The sequence below is a fragment of the Xenopus laevis genome, chromosome 9_10L (assembly GCF_017654675.1).
Source record: "Xenopus laevis strain J_2021 chromosome 9_10L, Xenopus_laevis_v10.1, whole genome shotgun sequence".
Lineage (NCBI taxonomy): Eukaryota > Metazoa > Chordata > Amphibia > Anura > Pipidae > Xenopus > Xenopus laevis.
The window spans coordinates 19693482-19713996 of record NC_054387.1 but is presented as its reverse complement, the minus strand read 5'-3'; the positions used below and the strand labels follow the sequence as shown (position 1 = coordinate 19713996).

The 20515-nt window shown below is 44.7% G+C and overlaps 2 protein-coding genes across 4 annotated transcripts in view; one reads left to right on the top strand and one right to left on the bottom strand.

Moving 5' to 3' along the window:
- The window catches only part of LOC121397904 (targeting protein for Xklp2-A-like), a 50463-nt gene that overhangs the window by 9012 nt on the left and 20936 nt on the right, over positions 1 to 20515 (bottom strand). Inside the window, exons 1-6 of one of the 3 annotated variants that reach the window (XM_041576081.1) lie at positions 18714 to 18735; positions 16732 to 16847; positions 15176 to 15318; positions 13866 to 13937; positions 13618 to 13708; positions 11812 to 11925 (exon numbers count right to left, since the gene is read on the bottom strand). In XM_041576081.1, coding sequence (XP_041432015.1) covers positions 11812 to 11925; positions 13618 to 13708; positions 13866 to 13937; positions 15176 to 15308 — 410 coding nt within the window. In that variant the 5' untranslated portion in view covers positions 15309 to 15318; positions 16732 to 16847; positions 18714 to 18735. Of the gene's footprint in view, positions 1 to 11811; positions 11926 to 13617; positions 13709 to 13865; positions 13938 to 15175; positions 15319 to 16731; positions 16848 to 18713; positions 18736 to 20515 lie in introns of those variants that run through there. The other 2 variants (XM_041576082.1, XM_041576083.1) reach the window with 2 other exon arrangements.
- The window catches only part of LOC121397909 (leucine-rich repeat extensin-like protein 1), a 62272-nt gene that overhangs the window by 30555 nt on the left and 11202 nt on the right, over positions 1 to 20515 (top strand). The window lies entirely within an intron of this gene.

Genomic DNA, 20515 nt, shown 5'->3' with positions numbered 1-20515 from the left:
CATTCTCTCTTCCCGTCTCTCTCGGTCACTCTGTCCCAATCTGTCACTCTCTCTTCCCCTCTCTCTGTCTTCCCCACTCTGTCTCTCTCTCTTCCCCTCTGTCTGTCCGTCTCTCGGTCCCTCTGTCACTCTCTTCCCCTCTCTCTGTCACTCTCTCTTCCCCTCTCTGTCACTCTGTCCCTCACTCTGTCTCTCTCGGTCCCTCTGTCCCTCTCTCGGTCCCTCTGTCCTCTCTCGGTCCCTCTGTCCCTCTCTCGGTCCCTCTTCCCCTCTCTCTGTCACTCTGTTCCCCTCACTCTGTCTTTCTCTCTTACCCTCTCTGTCACTCTGTCTCTGTCACTCTGTCCCTCTCTCTGTCACTCTGTCTGTCTCTCTGTCCCACTCTGTCACTCTGTCCCCCTCTCTCTGTCCCTCTCTCGGTCATTCTGTCCCTGAATCTGAATGGTCTGATCTGAATGGTTAGTGGCAGGTCGGGAGATGGGAAAGATCCGATTGTACATTGATTCATACGATCGGATCTTTGCGTCTGTGGCCAGCTTTAGTTTGGATAAGGTTTCTCCTGTCCAGTGTCTTAGACACAGGGCTCCTGATGCCACCACATTTGCTTTGGTTTAGGCTAGCAGTTTGGTGACCTCCATTGTGGTCCTACAGAGGTGAATGAAAAACTAAAACACCTAACATCTAGACTGACACTAAGGCAGACAAGAGAAAGCTGTGCACATCTAACATTGTCTTAAATCCTCCATGCATTAAATTAATAAAAATTTGTTTAACACAATAGTATGCATTTCTGTATAAGGATAAATTCATTATTCTAATTGTGTATGCAATGATGAAAGAAATATCGCACTGAGCTACTAGTATGTGATGTGTAGATGCCCCAAAATGTACCTTGTGCATACTAATTTAATGGGTTACATCTACCCCGCTTCATAAAGACAACACCTGATTCACGTGTGGTAAAAGCCCAAAAAAAGTACAAACTATTTTAGTAAAACATTTTTTGTATACATGGGTATACACTTGTAAGAGATGGGACACAGTGTGTACAAGTATGTTTAAATGTACATAATGTAAAAAAAGAAATATTTTAAAATAAAGTCAACTTAGACCAATCCTGGAGCAGGAGTTACAATTGCATCGGCACAGGGTCATGGATGTCCATGAGTGCAAAGCTGCTGTTGGAGATTAGGCCTGCAAATATTAAATTGCAGGACATACACGACAGCCACCAGACTCATTGACAAGGGTGCAGTCACTGCTGTTTCCTCTGCGGTCGAAGACGCCAATTAAGAGAGACACTCATCTGAATGAGAACATTAATAGTACGTTCTTGGTAGATAGACCACCAGTCTGTCAGCAAGTCGTCGACCATTGACTTTGAATTGAATGTTTCGAACTAAAAATCGTTCTACTATTTGACCATTCGACAGTTGAAGTACTGTCTCTTTAAAAAAAAAAAAAACTTTGACCCCCTACTTCGCCACCTAAAACCTACCGAGGTGCAATGTTAGCCTATGGGGAAGGTCCCCATAGGCTTCCTAACAATTTTCTGATCGAAGGAAAATCGTTCGATCGTAGGAAATTCGGTAAATCTTTCGATATTCGAAGGCTTTTACTTAGACAGTAGAATATCGAGGGTTAATTAACCCTCGATATTCGACCCTAAGTAAATGTGCACCTAGATGTTACACTATTTAGCAGCATATTTTTAAGTTAGGTAATATAGGAATTTTCTTGTAACTTAAAGTTCAGGCAACATTTTTCCTTATGATACTCGCAATTCCTTGTATAACTGAGCCTGCAGCCTTGTGCCTTTATATGGTCACATAACCCCTCAATGACTTCTAATTCCCTTATAATACATGAGTGATACTCAGAGTTCCCTGTATAACTCAGCCTGCAGCCTTGTGCTTTTATATGGTGACAGAACAACCCCTCAGTGACTTCTTATATCCTTATCATTTACAGTAGGGGGTACATTATCCCTTATAATACATGAGTGATACTCAGAGTTCCCTGTATAACTCAGCCTGCAGCCTTGTGTCTTTATATGGTCACATAACCCCTCAGTGACTTCTAATATCCTTATCATTTACAGTAGGGGGTACATTATCCCTTATAATACATGAGTGATACTCAGAGTTCCCTGTATAACTCAGCCTGCAGCCTTGTGCTTTTATATGGTGACAGAACAACCCCTCAGTGACTTCTAATATCCTTATCATTTACAGTAGGGGGTACATTATCCCTTATAATACATGAGTGATACTCAGAGTTCCCTGTATAACTCAGCCTGCAGCCTTGTGCCTTTATATGGTCACAACCCCTCAATTATTGAAAAATAAATATCAAGAAATAAGGTAAAATGAAAGGTCTTCTAGAGATTTTAAAAATATTGTGCATTATTTAACCAAATTTTATGTCACCTAGAGTGACAGAAAATCTAAATAAGATTTTTTGTTTTAAATAAAGCAGTGTGCAATGTGTGTAAAATATTCTGCATTTAACTGAAGCAAATAATCACATAGCAAAATGGGAAAATTAAATTTTAATAAATATAGTGCAAAGAAAGTTAGGTATATAGTTGAATACAAACAAATATAAATACGGAGAAGTTACAGGTAAAAAACTTGGCGAGTAATTGATGCAGCATGAAATACTTCCTGCCAGGGCCAGACTGGGGGTAAAAAGCAGCCCGGGCAAAAAAAATCAAAGCAGCCCACATGTAAAGACGCAATGGTCTGACTTGTTGTACACATCCACTCATATATTGGGGTAAAACTGAAAAAATGTATGCGCATAAAGAGCTGCCTTTCTCACTTAAAGGGGTTGTTCACCTTCAATTTAATTTTTAGTATGATGTAGAGAAGGACATTCTGAGACCATTTGCAATTGGTTTTCATTTTTTATTATTTGTGGTTTTTGAGTTATTTAATTCCCCTAGTAACCATGCATTGATTTGATTAAGAGACTGGAATATGAATAGGAGAGGCCTGAATAGAAAGATGAGTAATAAAAAGTAGCAATAACAATAAAGTTATAGCTTTACAGAACATTTGTTTTTAGATGGGGTCAGTGACCCCCATTTGAAATCTAAGAATCCAAAGAAAAAGGCAAATAACTAAAAAACTATAACAAAAATAAATAATGAAGACCAATTCAAAAGTTGATAAGAACTGTCTATTCTATAACATACTAAAAGTTAATTTAAAGGTGAACCACCCCTTTAAGTGTAATTCAGAGAGAGGGGCAGAGAGAAACAGAGAGAGGGACAGAGTGACAGAGGGAGGGGAAGAGAGAGAGACAGAGAGAGGGACTGAGAGTGACAGAGAGAGGGGAAGAGAGAGGGACAGAGAGTGACAGAAGGACCAAGAGCGAGGGGGACAGAGTGATAGAGCGGGACAGAGTGACAGAGTGAGGGAAGGAGTGACAGAAAGAGGGGAAGAGAGGGAAAAGAGAGGGACAGAGTGACAGAGAGGGGGACAGAGTGACAGAGAGGGGGACAGAGAGAGGGACCGAGTGACAGAGAGAGGGACCGAGTGACAGAGAGAGTGACAGAGAGAGGGGAACAGAGTGACAGAGAGAAAGAGAGTGACAGAGAGGGGGACAGAGGGACCGAGAGAGGGGGACAGAGGGACCGAGAGAGGGGGACAGAGGGACCGAGAGAGAGGGACAGAGTGACAGAGAGAGAGAAACAGAGAGACAGAGTGGGGAAGAGAGAGGGACAGAGTGTCAGAGAGAGGGGAACAGAGTGACAGAGAGAAAGAGAGTGACAGAGAGAGACAGAGGGACCGAGAGAGGGGAAGAGAGGGACCGAGAGAGGGGCCGAGAGAGAGGGACAGAGGGACCGAGAGAGAGGGACCGAGAGAGAGGGACAGAGGGACCGAGAGAGGGACAGACAGAGGGACAGAGTGAGGGGAAGAGAGAGGGACATAGTGAGGGGAAGAGAGAGGGACAGAGTGAGGGGAAGAGAGAGGGATAGAGTGACAGAGTGACAGAGAGAGGGAAGAGAGAGACAGAGTGACAGAGAGAAGGAAGAGAGAGACAGAGAGAGGGGAAGAGAGAGGGACAGAGTAACAGAGAGGGACAGTGACAGAAAGAGGGACAGAGGGACAGAGAGAGAGGGACAGAGTGACAGAGAAAGGGACAGAGTGACAGAGAGAGGGACAGAGTGACAGAGAGAGGGACAGGGTGACAGAGAGAGGGACAGAGTGACAGAGAGAGTGACAGAGAAAGGGGAAGAGAGAGTGAGGGACAGAGTGACAGAGAGAGGGGAAGAGAGAGAGACAGACTGACAAAGAGAGGGATAGAGTGACAGAGAGACAGAGAGAGGGAAGAGAGAGGGACAGAGTGACAGAGAGAGGGACAGGGTGACAGAGAGAGGGACAGAGTGACAGAGAGAGGGACAGAGTGACAGAGAAAGGGGAAGAGAGAGTGAGGGACAGAGTGACAGAGAGAGGGGAAGAGAGAGAGACAGAGTGACAGAGAGTGACAGAGAGAGGGATAGAGTGACAGAGTGACAGAGAGAGGGAAGAGAGAGACAGAGTGACAGAGAGAAGGAGGAGAGAGACAGAGAGAGGGGAAGAGAGAGGGAAAGAGTGACAGAGATAGAGGAAGAGAGGGAAAGAGAGAGGGGAAGAGAGAGAAAGAGTGACAGAGATAGAGGAAGAGAGGGACTGAGAGTGACAGACTGACAAAGAGAGACAGAGTGAGGGGAAGAGAGAGGGACAGAGTGACAGAGGGAAGAGAGGGACAGAGTGACAGAGAGAGGGGAAGAGAGAGAAAGAGTGACAGAGATAGAGGAAGAGAGGGACTGAGAGTGACAGAGAGAGGGGAAGAGAGAGGGACAGACTGACAAAGAGAGACAGAGTGAGGGGAAGAGAGAGGGACAGAGTGACAGAGAGAGGGGAAGAGAGAGGGAAAGAGTGACAGAGATAGAGGAAGAGAGGGAAAGAGAGAGGGACAGAGTGACAGAGAGAGGGGAAGAGAGAGAAAGAGTGACAGAGATAGAGGAAGAGAGGGACTGAGAGTGACAGAGAGAGGGGAAGAGAGAGGGACAGACTGACAAAGAGAGACAGAGTGAGGGGAAGAGAGAGTGACGGAGTGACAGAGAGAGGGGAAGAGAGAGGGAAAGAGTGACAGAGATAGAGGAAGAGAGGGAAAGAGAGAGGGACAGACTGACAAAGAGAGACGGGAAGAGAGAGTGACAGAGAGAGGGATAGCGTGACAGAGAGAGAGACAGAGTGATAGAGACAGAGTGACAGAGAGAGAGACAGAGTGACAGAGAGAGGGAAAAGAGAGGGACAGAGTGACAGAGAGAGAGACAGAGTGACAGAGAGAGGGGAAGAGAGAGAGACAGAGTGACAGAGAGAGGGAAAAGAGAGGGACAGAGTGACAGAGAGAGAGACAGAGTGACAGAGAGAGGGGAAGAGAGAGAGAGACAGAGTGACAGAGAGGGGAAGAGAGTGACAGAGAGAGAGACAGAGTGACAGAGAGGGACGGGAAGAGAGAGTGACAGAGAGAGGGACAGAGTGACCGAGAGAGTCGGGAAGAGAGAGTGACAGAGAGAGGGGCCGAGAGAGGGACAGACAGAGTGACCGAGAGAGGGACAGAGTGACAGAGAGAGGGGAAAAGAGAGGGATAGAGAGAGAGGGGAAGAGAGTGACAGAGAGAGGGACAAAGAGAGAGAGACAGAGGGACTGAGAGAGAGACAGAGGGACTGAGAGAGACAGAGAGAGAGAGAGAGGGACAGAGAGAGGGACAGTGACAGAGAGAGGGACAGAGTGACAGAGAGAGGGTCAGAGAGAGACAGAGTGACAGAGACAGAGTGACGGAAGAGAGAGACAGAGTGACAGAGAGAGGGACAGGGTGACAGAGAGAGGGACAGAAGGAGGGGAACAGAGTGACAAGAGAGAGGGGAAGAGAGTGACAGAGAGAGAGAGAGACAGAGTGAGAGAGACAGAGTGTCAGAGAGAGAGAGACAGAGAGAGGGACTGAGAGTGACAGAGAGAGACAGAGTGACAAAGAGAGGGAAGAGAGAGTGACAGAGAGAGAGAGTGATAGAGAGAGACAGAGTGATAGAGAGAGACAGAGTGACAGAGAGAGGGGAAGAGAGAGGGACAGAGTGACAGAGAGAGACAGAGTGAGGGGAAGAGAGGGACAGAGTGACAGAGAGAGGGGAAGAGAGGGAAAGAGAGAGGGACAGAGTGACAGAGAGAGGGGAAGAGAGAGAAAGAGTGACAGAGATAGAGGAAGAGAGGGACTGAGAGTGACAGAGAGAGGGGAAGAGAGAGGGACAGACTGACAAAGAGAGACAGAGTGAGGGGAAGAGAGAGGGACAGAGTGACAGAGAGAGGGGAAGAGAGAGGGAAAGAGAGAGGGACAGAGTGACAGAGAGAGGGGAAGAGAGAGAAAGAGTGACAGAGATAGAGGAAGAGAGGGACTGAGAGTGACAGAGAGAGGGGAAGAGAGAGGGACAGACTGACAAAGAGAGACAGAGTGAGGGGAAGAGAGAGGGACAGAGTGACAGAGAGAGACAGAGTGAGGGGAAGAGAGAGGGACAGAGTGACAGAGAGAGGGGAAGAGAGAGGGAAAGAGTGACAGAGATAGAGGAAGAGAGGGAAAGAGAGAGGGACAGAGTGACAGAGATAGAGGAAGAGAGAGAAAGAGTGACAGAGATAGAGGAAGAGAGGGACTGAGAGTGACAGAGAGAGGGGAAGAGAGAGGGACAGACTGACAAAGAGAGACAGAGTGAGGGGAAGAGAGAGGGACAGAGTGACAGAGAGAGGGAAAGAGTGACAGAGATAGAGGAAGAGAGGGAAAGAGAGAGGGACAGAGTGACAGAGAGAGGGGAAGAGAGAGAAAGAGTGACAGAGATAGAGGAAGAGAGGGACTGAGAGTGACAGAGAGAGGGGAAGAGAGAGGGACAGACTGACAAAGAGAGACAGAGTGAGGGGAAGAGAGAGGGACAGAGTGACAGAGAGAGGGGAAGAGAGAGGGAAAGAGTGACAGAGATAGAGGAAGAGAGGGACAGAGTGACAGAGAGAGGGGAAGAGAGAGAAAGAGTGACAGAGATAGAGGAAGAGAGGGACTGAGAGTGACAGAGAGAGGGACAGACTGACAAAGAGTGACAGAGTGAGGGGAAGAGAGAGTGACGGAGTGACAGAGAGAGGGGAAGAGAGAGGGAAAGAGTGACAGAGATAGAGGAAGAGAGGGAAAGAGAGAGGGACAGACTGACAAAGAGAGACAGAGTGAGGGGAAGAGAGAGGGACAGAGTGACAGAGAGAGGGGAAGCCTAAAACCTGTTGGGCCTGGGGCGACTGACCCCCCCTTTTCCCCCCTGATGGCCTACACACAGCACGATAACAGAGGAGTGGGAGGTAACTTAGAAAAGCGCATATTGGAGATTTCTCTCGAGGATGTACTTAAAGGACCAGTAACATCAAAAGGTAACCCAGAACCCCCTGCCCCTGCATTATTTTAACCCTCCTGGCACCGAGAATATTCCTTCTGCCTGCTGCTGTGGGCTGCTGGGGAGACGCGCAATTAATGTATGGATCAGTAAAGGCAGCAGCGTTTCTTTAGAGCCTGCCTTCGGAAGGTGAACCAGATGGCCAGCATGTTTGTGAATGGCAGGCCCCTGCCCAATGCTGTCAGGCTCTCTCCGCACATCCCCAAGGCAAACTGCTGCCTTTGCGATGGCAATCACCTAGCAGCCTAGTTCCCTGTGCCGAGACTCTGCAGCTCCCGCCTCTCGTTTCCGGATTCCTCCAGAGCGGTTACATCAGTAACAAAACCGGAGTGATTCCGGCACCAAAAGGAGAGCCTTGCACACAATAAGGAAGCCAGAGCGGAGCAAAAGGCTGAGGATTGTATAACCTCCGCTCTGGAGGAATGGGGAAACGAGCGGCAGGAGTCTTGGCGCTGCTAGGTGATTGGAGCCATTGTGAAGGCAGCAGTTCACCTTGGGGATGTGCGGAGAGAGCCGGACAGCATTGGGCAGGGGCCTGCCATTCACAAACATGCCGGCCAGCTGGTTCACCTTCCGAAGGCAGGCTCTGAAGAAACGCTGCTCTCTTTACTGATCCATACATTGATTGTGCGTCTCCCCAGCAGCCCACAGCAGCAGGAATATTCTCGGTGCCAGGAGGGTTAAAATAATGCAGGGGCAGGGGGTTCTGGGTTACCCTTTTATGCTGACGGTCTGCTATGTTACAGTGGGGACAGGCATAAGAACACCGCTGCGGTCTTCTGAAGAGCTGGAGGAGATCGAGACGCTGTCAGGGAAGAGCAATCAAGCACAACAGGATGGATGGTCGCCCTTTCGCCGTTTCTGTAGAAGACAGGAAGTGGAGTTTTTGTAAGTTATATCTTAATAAAGGATTTGCTATTTTAAATTTTAATTGGTCTTGATGTTTTTTTTTCGTTGTATTGTAACGATTTTTTTTGTAAAAATTTCTGATGTTACTGGTCCTTTAAATGGTTTCCGTACTCTTATAACACTGGTTTTATTGATAGCAGCAAACTTCCACTCCTAGACGTAGAGACCTAATTCGAAAAGAAGAGACAGAAATATGAGCACACAGCACAAACAGTTGATGAACATAATGTAATAACTTTAATTTCAAAACCAAGTTCGAACAATTCAGCACACATTAAAACCACACTAGCAGGTCTGAGCCCTGAACCGCCAGCACGTACGCTGTACGTGCTTGGCAGTTGAAGGGTTAAAATAGGCCCTGGCATTTCCGGTATGCAGAGACCAATTCAGCCCACACAGAAGCACAAAGAGCCCCCACCAGGCCACCAAATACTGACTTTCCATGGCATCTTCTAGCAGCCCCTCTGGCATTTGCAAGAACCCACAGATTGCCAGTCAGGGCCTGGATACTACAATATGTTAAATGGATTGTTCACCTTTGATTTAAATTTTAGTACAGGTATGGGACCTGTTATCCAGAATGCTCGGGACCTGGGGTTTTCCGGATAATGAATCTTTCCGTAATTTGGGTCTTCGTGCCTTATGTCTACTAGAAATTAATTTAAACATTAAATAAACCCAATAGGCTGGTTTTGCTTCCAATAAGGATTAATTATATCTTAGTTGGGATCAAGTACAAGCTACTGTTTTATTATTACAGAGAAAAAAGAAATCATTTTTAAAAAATTGGATTATTTGGATAAAATGGAGTCTATGGGAGACAGCCATTCCGTAATTAGTTGCTTTCTGGATATCGGGTTTCCGGATAAGGGATCCTATACCTGTATAATGTAGGGTGTTATGTTCTGGGACAATTTGCCATTTGTTTAGATTTTTCAATCATGGTTTTTTTTTTTTTTTTTGGTTCTCTCGTTTGCTATTGCAACCATCTGGTTGCTAGGGTACAAATACCCATAGCAACAATGCATTGTTTTTTTAGATGTGGTCAGTATAAAGTTAGAATAGAGCAAAAAAATAGAAGCTAAAGGACAAGTAAATCAAACATGGGTAAAAACTTGTTTATAAAACAAACGAGCAAGCTGCAAAGCTATGGTAAATACCTGTAATGACAATAATGGCAATAAAATAAAATAGATAAAATATAAAATAAAAAAAATTCTATTAAAAAAATTAAAACCGTATAAAATAAATAAATAAATAAAATGAAGGCAATAAAACCAGAAAAATATTATATATTATAAAATATTAAACTAAAACACAAAGCCATCGAAGGTTATTAAAGTACAGAGAAACATGCTCTCTCTTGTGCAGTGTAAATTATTTGCAAGCAGCAAGCTAAATTATATAAATAAAACAACATAAACACGAATTAATTAAAGTATATGCCACATTTCAGTTAATTAATTATCTAATTACCAGCACAAATGCGGGGATAAATGAATGAAGCCAGCCGTGCCTGTGTCTGTGGGAAGAAATGGCGACGCCTACAAGTGGCAGCTTTAACTTGATTGGTCAAAACCCAAGACTCCTATTGGCTGGGGAAAAAATGCGCCAAATAGAAAACCGGAAGTTAAAAAAATGTGTAAAAAAAAAAGTGAATAAAGCAGCCCAGGACAGAATACGGTCGCCTGATGCCTGATGCCTGATGCCTGATGCCTGATGCCTGATGCCTGATGGAAGACGACTGATGCCTGATGGAAGACGACTGATGCCTGATGGAAGACGCCTGATGCAAGACGCCTGATGCCTGATGGAAGACGCCTGATGGAAGACGCCTGATGGCGGAGACCCGATACCTGACAGCCGAAGGAGGAAGTCTGAGGGCGGAGCTGTGATGAATGACGTCTGAGGAGGGAGGCTGCAGAGCGGAGGAGTGACGGCGCATTTGGAGCAGGCGTGACTACAACCGGCAACGATGCGCTATGGAGAAGGCAGAGGACAACGCATGCGTCAAAGGTAATTATGCGCATGATGTCCTAAAATGCGTTCCGTACACTGTACACTCTGCAGGTTCCGCCCCCCAAGTGACGTGCAGTTTAGAAACTGTTTTTTTTCCAAGCTGCACAGGATTATCGGGAATTTAAAGTGCCTATAAGGGACAGCGTGTTGAGCTGTAAAAAAATTGGACGGTTGAGAGGTATGCGGGTATCCCCATACTACTGAGGAAGCAGGCCCCGTCCGGGCCCCCTGCACTCCCGGGCCCCCCCGCGGCTGCGGGGTCTGCTTCCTCGGTAGTTACGCCACTGCATGCATGAGACAGATATTCTTTCCTGAGCAGGTTGAGTTACTGGGCCCCAGCAGAGAATGGTAACAAACAGGGGTGCTTCGCCAATGAGGCGAATTGAGGCTGTCGCCTCAGGCGGCAGCGCCCCAGTAGGTACCAGGGGCAGCAAAAATGCTTCTCCTGGTACTTTAACAGCGAATTTCCGGGGGAGGGGGGCAGCAGCAACTGCTGCTGCCTCAGGCGGCAGAGGGGCAAGGATCGCCCCTGGTAACAAACATTTCTACAGACTTCAGCAGGAAGGAAAGTGGTCAGTCACTGGGGCCAGGGCCGCCATCAGGGGGGGACAGGGGGGACAAGCGTACCGGGCCCGGGCATGAAGGGGGGCCCGGCAGCGCTGCATTTTTTGAAGATCCGGGCCCCCCTTACGAGCGCCCGAGCCGTACGTCTTGCCTCTTGCGTGCCGAATGCAGAAGTGCCGAAAAGCCGATGCGCCGAAAAGACCCGAAGTCACGGAAAAAGCCGAAGTCACGAAGCGCCGAAAAGACCCGAAGTCACGAAAACAGCCGAAGCCGAAGTCCTGAAGCAGCGCAAAGACCCGAAGTCACGAAAAGAGCCGAAATTGAAGTCCTGAAGCGGTGAAAAGACCCGAGGTCACGAAAGTAAGCGAAGTTGAAGTACTGAAGCCATGAGTTCAATCCTACTGAACACCAGTTTGTGTTTTTTTTTTTTTTTAATCGCCTGGCCACCAATGTATTATTTTATTATTCTATAGGCCCCTGCCACCAATCTTTTTTTTTGGGGCCGCAATTTTTTTTTTAACTTATAAGGGTGCCCCTGCCACCAATGTTTTTTTTTTGTTTTTTTTTAAAAATTAAATTTTTTTTTTTGGGGCCCCAATTTTTTATAAGGGGGCCCTGACCATAAATAGCTTTTTACAACTTGTGTGGGGGGGGGGTTACTTTTTTAGCGCTGATGTCTGTGTGGTCTTTAAAACTGCGATGTGGAGTGGGCGGGATATGGGGTGGAGCTTGGTCGTCAGTGTGGGCGGGGCCCAGGGGGCCCCAAAAATTTTGTTGTACGGGGCCCCGTGATTTCTAATGGCGGCCCTGACTGGGGCTGATGAAGTTTCAGTAGCCATACATACCCCTTTAGTTTGCACAGCGGGGAGTCAGCCTGTGGTGGCTCATTCTCAAGATCTGACTCTCTCATTTTTATGAGAAGCTTTTCCCGATGCTTCCTGGACATGAGCCTGGTTGATCTGTTGGAGGGAGAAATGAGGATAGGTGAGAAAAGCAAGATAACATGGCATAGCAGAAATCGGATTTCACTGTATTGAAAAGAAACAACCCCTTAAACATTACAGGTTTCAAAACATAAAACAAAATATATGTAAAAACGCTGCTTTATCTAAAGGAAAAAAAATAGGGTACAGATGGATAAATAATGGCATAGCAGAACCTATATGAAGAGGGAGTGTGTTAAAAAACATGGGACAGAAAGAGGAAAGAAAAAATCAAAAGCAGAGAAAACGCCAAAGGAAAATTAGTCCTTTAAAAGAGAAGTAAACAACAGAAGGAGCAGCAAAATGAGAAGTGCTTGTGTGCCAGTACCCACTGCTTCTCATTGTATAATCTTTTTAGTGCAGGAACACTTTAAGTGTTTGAAATGTAGGCCTTTAAGTAACACCAAAAAATTTAAGTGTTTTAAAGTAATGAAAATATCGTGTACTGTTGCCCTGCACTGGTAAAACTGATCTGTTTGCTTCAGAAACACTACTATAGTTTATATAAACTAACTGCTGGGGTGGAGATTGAAAAGAGGCTATATGGCACAGGTTAAATAGTGGATAACAGATAACACCATTAGCAGGGGTAGGCAACCCCAGGCTCCGGAGCCTCATGCGGCTCTTTATCCTGCGGCTTTGCTTGACATGTCATCTATACAGCCCTCACACCTGCTGGCGGCTTCTTGAGTGTGCGACCGTGGTAAGCTAGCGGTCAGCTTACCGCGGTAGCACACTCAGGAAGCCGCCAGCAGGTGCGAGGGCTGTACAGACGTCCCTGGAGTGACAGGCAAGACCGAGCCGCAGCAATATGATTCATCATGGTCCTTACCACGGTCACACACTCAAGACAAGACACGCAAGACAACAGAGGGAAAATCATCATGGAGCTTCAGAAACAGAAGTCACATTAAACAGATGAGAACAGTAGCATTTAATAGGGCTATTCAGTGTTTAATTTATTTCAAAGTAGGCCTACACATACACACTGCACTTCTGTTTGTTGTATTCTGTTGTTGTAACAGTTAACATTAAAAAAAAGGTTACAACTTTTAAAAGTTTATAAACTGTGTTATGTTTTGCGGCTCCAGACTATTTTTCTTTAGTGGAAGAGGGGGCAAAATGGCTCTTTTGATAGTAAAGGTTGCTGACCCCTGTTCTACAGAGTATATTTGCTATCTGTTGTGTAACCTGAGCCTTTTCTCAGGTTACTCCCCCATTGCTACACAGCAGCTTATTTGTATTAGGGATGCACCGAATCCACTATTTTGGATTCGGCCGAACCCCCAAATCCTTCGCGATAGATTCGGCCGAATACGAATCCTGCTGAAAAAGGCCGAATCCCAAACTCAATCCTGGATTTGGTGCCTCCCTAATTTATATAAACTATAGTAGTGGTTCTGAAGCAAACACAGCAGTGTTACCAGTGCAGGGCAACACTGCATTATATTTGTATTACTTTAAAACACTTTTTTGATGTTACTGTTCCTTTAAACAGGTGTCTTATAATCTTAATCAAGATCAAAAACATCTGCTGCTTATTCTATTCATCCAGTGTCTAGTGTTTCTAATGAATCTGTAAAATATGACAGATAAAGCAAACTACTGTGACACAGGTACACAGCATTGTCCCCAAGCCCAAAAAAAAAACAAAAAAAAACAACTTACCGCATTGACGGAGATTTCACATCACAAAAATGTATAGTAATCTTGGAGACTGCCTCCTTTGAAAGGGTTGTCAACACCTTGCGCTTGTGTTCTGTTAAAGGAAACAGACTTGTTTAACTGGAGCAGCCTAATGCCCCCTGCCAATTGTAAGGCTGCTTCTTTAGAACATGCTTATATATTCATGCTGCACTGTATCAGCATTGGGGTCCCTTACACTCCCAGCAGAAACACATTTATTTGTCACTTACCAGAATTCACAGCAGAAGTTTCAAAGCGTGGCCTCTGGTTTGGGGGAGTATTAAGTGCATTGGTCACTCTGTCTGCAGAACAAAAATTGGCAACAGATTACATATGTGGTATAAACTGGTCCTCAGGCCAAGTCCACCAAGCCACTTGGATAGATGTCCAGTTAGGGGGTGAATGCCCATTTGATTTTATGCTTCCAGGAATATCTAGAAGATCAGAGAGTGGGGTCTGGAAGTGAGCACTTATGTTGCTGGAACTATGGGCGAATTCCCAATTCACCAATGTTTTATATATCAAATCTTATGTCCAAAGGGCCCTGACCTCCAAGTGGGGCTTGAACCTAAAAGTCAGACAACTACTATTAGAGAAGTAGCCCAGGAGCCCATGCCACTGACACTCAATTACATCATGCATTTGGAGCTAGGTTACAATAAAGACATTAGGGGTGACCCTTATATCCTTGGTAACCAATCAGAATGGGCAGACTATAGAGTAGATGTTCCCACGCTGTAGGACATGGAAACAACCTTGGAAGGCATCATCAATTGAATGAAGATAATTTCTCAGTGGCTGTGTCAGTTTTTTTTAACTTAATTTCTTGGTTCAGGGCTATTTTTGTATTGGTAGCTCTTCCTACACAAGTAAGTCCTATATGCAGGCAGCAGTACTGTAAAGAGAAGACATGGAAAGAGCATAAGGATTGGAGAGTAGGGTAGAGCAAGTGGGGATTATTAGAGAAAACCAACAGAGATCAAGAGGGCCTAAATGTACAAATGAAAATGGCAGAAGAGGGGAAGCTCCAGAATGAGATGAGGGGCCCAGATGTGTTTAGGTAGAGAGAGAGGTACAGCTATGCACCTAGCAATGCTCCTATTAGAAAATAAAGGGCACACGTGGGCACTGGAAATCAGAAACAAAGGACATGACACACACAGGAGTTAACAGCTAAAAGGATCTACAATACAGGTGCGCATAGAGTCCCTCCTTACAACATATAAGTATGTTGGTGTAGGGAGCCTGCCCAAATGTTAAGCAACTCAGGGAGTCTGAGCAAAGAAAATCTGAGCTATGCAAATGTGAGGGAGGAGTCAAGGCACTAGAGAGGCTGCCACACGGAGAGTTCTAACCCAAAGAATGAAACAAGGGTGCACTCAAACAGCCAGGGGAAGGCTCACCCAGGGGATAGTCTGCACCTCCAGCAGCACTCATGCCAAACACTTCATCACATTCAATATACAGATCCCCCCAACCCAATTCCCAGCCAATACTTGACTCTACGCCCCTCCCATTCTAGATCCCCAAGGAATCTCACCTAACCAGGAGTCAGCATTGTGATCCTCATGGAAAGAACTAAAGTTAATGTATGTAGAAGGGGCATCAAAGGTGTAGGGATCCAGCATGTCTGCCATAGCAACTGGGCCACTTACAGGAAACTGTCTCACCATTGCACTGTACCTGTGAGAAGATGATGCCAAACCGGGCATTACTGGGACTGACAGGGGATTATACCAGCAATTCTACTATTCCCTCCGCACATCCCTGAAATAGCCCTCGTACGTGTTTACTCTAAATATCCCACCCAGAATACCATATCCCTGTATTATCCAGTCGGCACCCCATATTTATGTATATGCCAGTAAGCAGCCCATATGCTTGTATATTCCAGTCAGCATCCCATTTGCTTATATAACCCAGTCAGCACCCCATATCATTATATATATCCTAGTCAGAACCCCATATCCGTACGGAACACAGTCTGCATCCCATATCCTTATATAACCGAGTCAGTACTATCCTTATATAACCCAGTCAGCACCCTTTATCATTATATGTCCCAAGCAGCAACCCATATCCTTAAATAACCCAGTCAGCACCACATATCCTTAAATAACCCAGTCTGCATCCCATATTCTTACAGAACCAAGTCAGCACCCCCTATCCTTATATTACCCATTCAACACTATCCTTATGTAACCCAGTCAGCAGCCCCTATCCTTCTATAACCCACTCTGCACCCCATATCCTTATATAAGCCAGTCTGCATCCCATATGCTTACAGAACCCAGTCAGCAGCCCGTATCCTTATATAACCCAGTCAACACCCCATATCATTAAATATATACTAGTCAGAACCCCATATCCTTACAGAACCCAGGCTGCATCCCATATCCTTATATAACCGAGTCAGCAACCCATATCATTAAATGTCCCAATCAGCAACCCATATCCTTAAATAACCCAGTCAGTACCCCATATACTTATATAACCCAGTCTGTATCCCATATGCTTACAGGACCCAGTCAGCACCCCATATACTTATATGTATATCCTAGTCAGAACCCTATATCTTAACAGAACCCAGTCTGCATCCCCTATCCTTATATAACCCAGTCAGCAACCCATACCCTTAAATAACCCAGTCAGTACCCCATATACTTATATAACCCAGTCTGCATCTCATATGCTTACAGAACCCAGTCAGCACCCTCTATCCTTATATATATCCTAGTCACAACACCATATCCTTATAGTACTCAGTCTGCATCCCCTATCCTTATATAACCCAGTCAGCAACCCATATCATTAAATGTCCCAATCAGCACCCCCTATCCTTATATAAGCCAGTCAGCACCCCATATCATTATATATATCCTAGTCAGAACCCCATATCTTTACAGAACCCAGGCTGCATCCCATATCCTTAGATAACCCATTCAACACTGTCCTTCTATAACCCAGTCTGCATCCTATATCCTTACAGGACCCAGTCAGCACCCACTATCCCCTGCACCCCACATCCTTCTATAGTCAGCATCCCGGACGAGGAAACAAACCCAACCCATGCAGCATAACACAAACACTCCATACCTTCGTTACCAGGTTAAATAGAGAACGCCGTCAAACAGACCAATCGCCCCACTTGACGTCACCGAACGCTCCGATTGGATGCAATTGGACGTATTGGAGGGCACGCACACAGGTTGCTAGGAAATGTAAAACAACTAGATAGCCGGATAAACATCTCTCGTGGTTCATTAGAAGATTGTGGTCGTTAGCTATATTGTATATAGAGCTATATTACATTAAAATTACTTGTGGAGGATGGGAAAATGTAGTAAGGAAGTTTCCGCAACCCTAAAAGATTGTTTTTGTTTTTTTCCTTTTGATCCTGATCATGATAAAAGTTGGGATCTTGGATTTTGTTAGAAGTGTCAGTGGCCCAGCACATGCTCCCTGTGCTTTGGGCAACTGTAGGGAAGACAGTGTTGGACTGGGATGCCAGAGGACCACCAGAAAGCCTTAGACCTTGGGCTCACCGAAAAACCTAAGACAGTGGACCGTTCCAAACTATTATTCCTCCTCTCCTCACTCAACCTCTTTATTTTCCTACTTTTTTATATATACTTACAATATTGTCCCATTATTAAGCATTTTCCCCCAAAAAGAAATAGGGAATGACCATGAAATAGGCCAAATGTTTAGAAACAAGAGGGCCCACTAACACCTGGACCCCCCGGGAGTTTTCCTGGTATCCCGGTGGGCCAGTTCGACACTGGCTGAGGCAGTTGTACATAAAAAAAAGTGTTCAGTGGGTATCATTTGTGAATCTGCCACTATGCCATTCTACTATTAATTCTGGGGGGTATTATACATGGAATTGACTCTGTGCCATTTTACTATGAATTCTGAGGGTATTATACATGGAATTGCCTCTTTTTCATTCCAATATGAATTCTGGGGGGTATTATACATGGAATTGCCTCTGTGCCATTCTAATATTAATTCTGGGGGGTATTATACATAGGATTGCCTCTGTGCCATTCTAATATGAATTCTGGGGGTATTATACATGGAATTGCCTCTGTGCCATTCTAATATGAATTCTGGGGGTATTATACATGGAATTGCCTCTGTGCCATTCTAATATTAATTCTGGGGGGTATTATACATAGAATTGCCTCTGTGCCATTCTAATATGAATTCTGGGGGGTATTATACATGGAATTGCCTCTGTGCCATTCTAATATGAATTCTGGGGGTATTATACATGGAATTGCCTCTGTGCCATTCTACTATGAATTCTGGGGCTATTATACATGGAATTGCCTCTTTGCCATTCTAATGTGAATTCTGGGGGTATTATACATGGAATTGCCTCTGTGCCATTCTACTATGAATTCTGGGGCTATTATACATGGAATTGCCACTGTGCCATTCTAATATTAATTCTGGGGTATAATACATGGAATTGCCTCAGTGCCATTCTACTATGAATTCTGGGCTATTATACATGGAATTGCCACTGTGCCATTTTAATATGAATTCTGGGGGGTATTATACATATAATTGTCTCTGTGCCATTTTAACATGAATTCTGGGGGTTTTATACATAAAATTGCCTATGTGCCATGATTCTTCTATGAATTCTGGGGGTATTATACATGGAGTTGCCTCCGTGCCATTCTAATGTGAATTCTGGGGGTATTATACATGGAATTGTCTCTTTAACAAACAAGGGAAAGTTGTGCTCACCACTATTTTTTAAAACCATTAGGCGGGGGTGCAATGAGGCTGTGACCACAAAATACATATAGAAAAATACAAGAGTCCTCTGCACTCAACCCATTATCAATATATTTAAGACAGAGACATTTTGTACATACTGCTACTGAAAAATGCCTTACCCTTTAAACAAAACAGGGATTGTTTGTCCTTATATTGCAATATATATAAGCTGGCCAACTACGTCAAAGTCATCCCATATCAGGCCAGTCCTGTGCTCAATTTTATCTGATTCATTAAGAATTCTATTGCTTCATTATACATTTTACAAAGGGACTAAGTTTTACCTGAAACTTACTAGCTGCTTTCAAAGTAAAACTCCCAAACTTGGCTGCCCTTTTATTAGACACCAGTGGGATCACCTGACTATAGCTGGGAAGGGTGGGAGCTACAACATGGAGCTGGTCACTGCTCCGGTATAACTATAACAAACAAGGGAAAGTTGTGCTCACCACTATTGCTCATTGGGGGCAATGAGGCTGTGACCACAAAATACATATAGACAAATACAAGAGTCCTCTGCACTCAACCCATTATCAATATATTTAAGACAAGAGACATTTTGTGCATACTGCTACTGAAAAATGCCTTACCCTTTAGACAAAACAGCTCCCACCCTTCCCAGCTATAGTCAGGTGATTCCACTGGTGTCTAATAAAAGGGCAGCCAAGTATGGGAGTTTTACTTTGAAAGCAGCTAGTAAGTAAAAACTTCACTTTGTAAAATGAAGCAATAGAATTCTTAATGAATCAGATAAAATTGAGCGTAGGACTGGCCAGATATGGGATGACTTTGACGTAGTTGGCCAGCTTACATATATTGCAATATATGGACAAACAATCCTTGTTTTGTTTAAAGGGTAAGGCATTTTTCAGTAGCAGAATGCACAAAATGTCTCTTGTCTTAAATATATTGATAATGGGTTGAGTGCAGAGGACTCTTGTATTTGTGGAATTGTCTCTTTGCCATTCTACCATGAATTCTGGGGGTATTATACATGGAATTGCCTCTGTGCCATTCTAAAATGAATTATGGGGGTTATTATACATGGAATTGCCTCTGTGCCATTCTACTATGAATTCTGGGGTATTATACATGGAATTGCCTCTGTGCCATTCAACTATGAATTCTGGGGTATTATACATGGAATTGCCTCTGTGCCATTCTAATATGAATTCTGGGGGGTATTATACTTAGAATTGTCTCTGTGCCATTCTACCATGAATTCTGGTGGTATTACATGAAATTGCCTTGTGCCATCTATGAATTCTGGGGTATTATACATGGAATTGCCTCTTTGCTATTCTACTATGAATTCTGGGGGGTATTATACATGGAATTGCCTCTTTGCCATTCTACCATGAATTCTGGGGTATTATACATGGAATTGCCTCTTTGCCATTCTACCATGAATTCTGGGGTATTATACATGGAATTGCCTTTGTGCCATTCTACCATGAATTCTGGGGTATTATACATGGAATTGCCTTGTTGCCATTCTACCATGACGATGATCATCAGGCCCTAATCTGGGATATTCAGCAGATGCCAAGATCCATTGAGGGTCCCATATTGGCATACACAGCAGAGAAAGAAATCAATGTGCAGTGGACAAGCACCCAGCTTGACTGGATTGCTGTTTATTACAAAGGGTCTGGAGATCCTGCATGTGTGACTCTATTTATTCCTTACTCTTTTAGCCCACTCCGCCTGCCCCTTTCCTACAGGATCTTCCGCTTCTCAAGGCCTACAGTTTTTATACATCCAGACTTTCCCATCTTTGGTCTAAGCCAGAAGATCCTCATTCTACTCCCAGAGCCTTTCACTACTAAACATTATTGTCCAGATAAACCAAGTCCTTCTGTCTGGTTTGACAGTATATGACACAACTCTGTTACATGGAGGAATTAGTGCTACTTAGTAAATCAGGCCCTGTTTTTTAACCTGCAACATTAAAAGGGATTCCTTTCCCTGGTCAGTCCCCTGTACTTAGCCTTGAGTGTATTTCAGTTGTGGATTATGTGGGTGGGATGGTAACTATTGTACTGTAAAATGACTTGTGCCTACTATCCACATATTTGTGTGTATT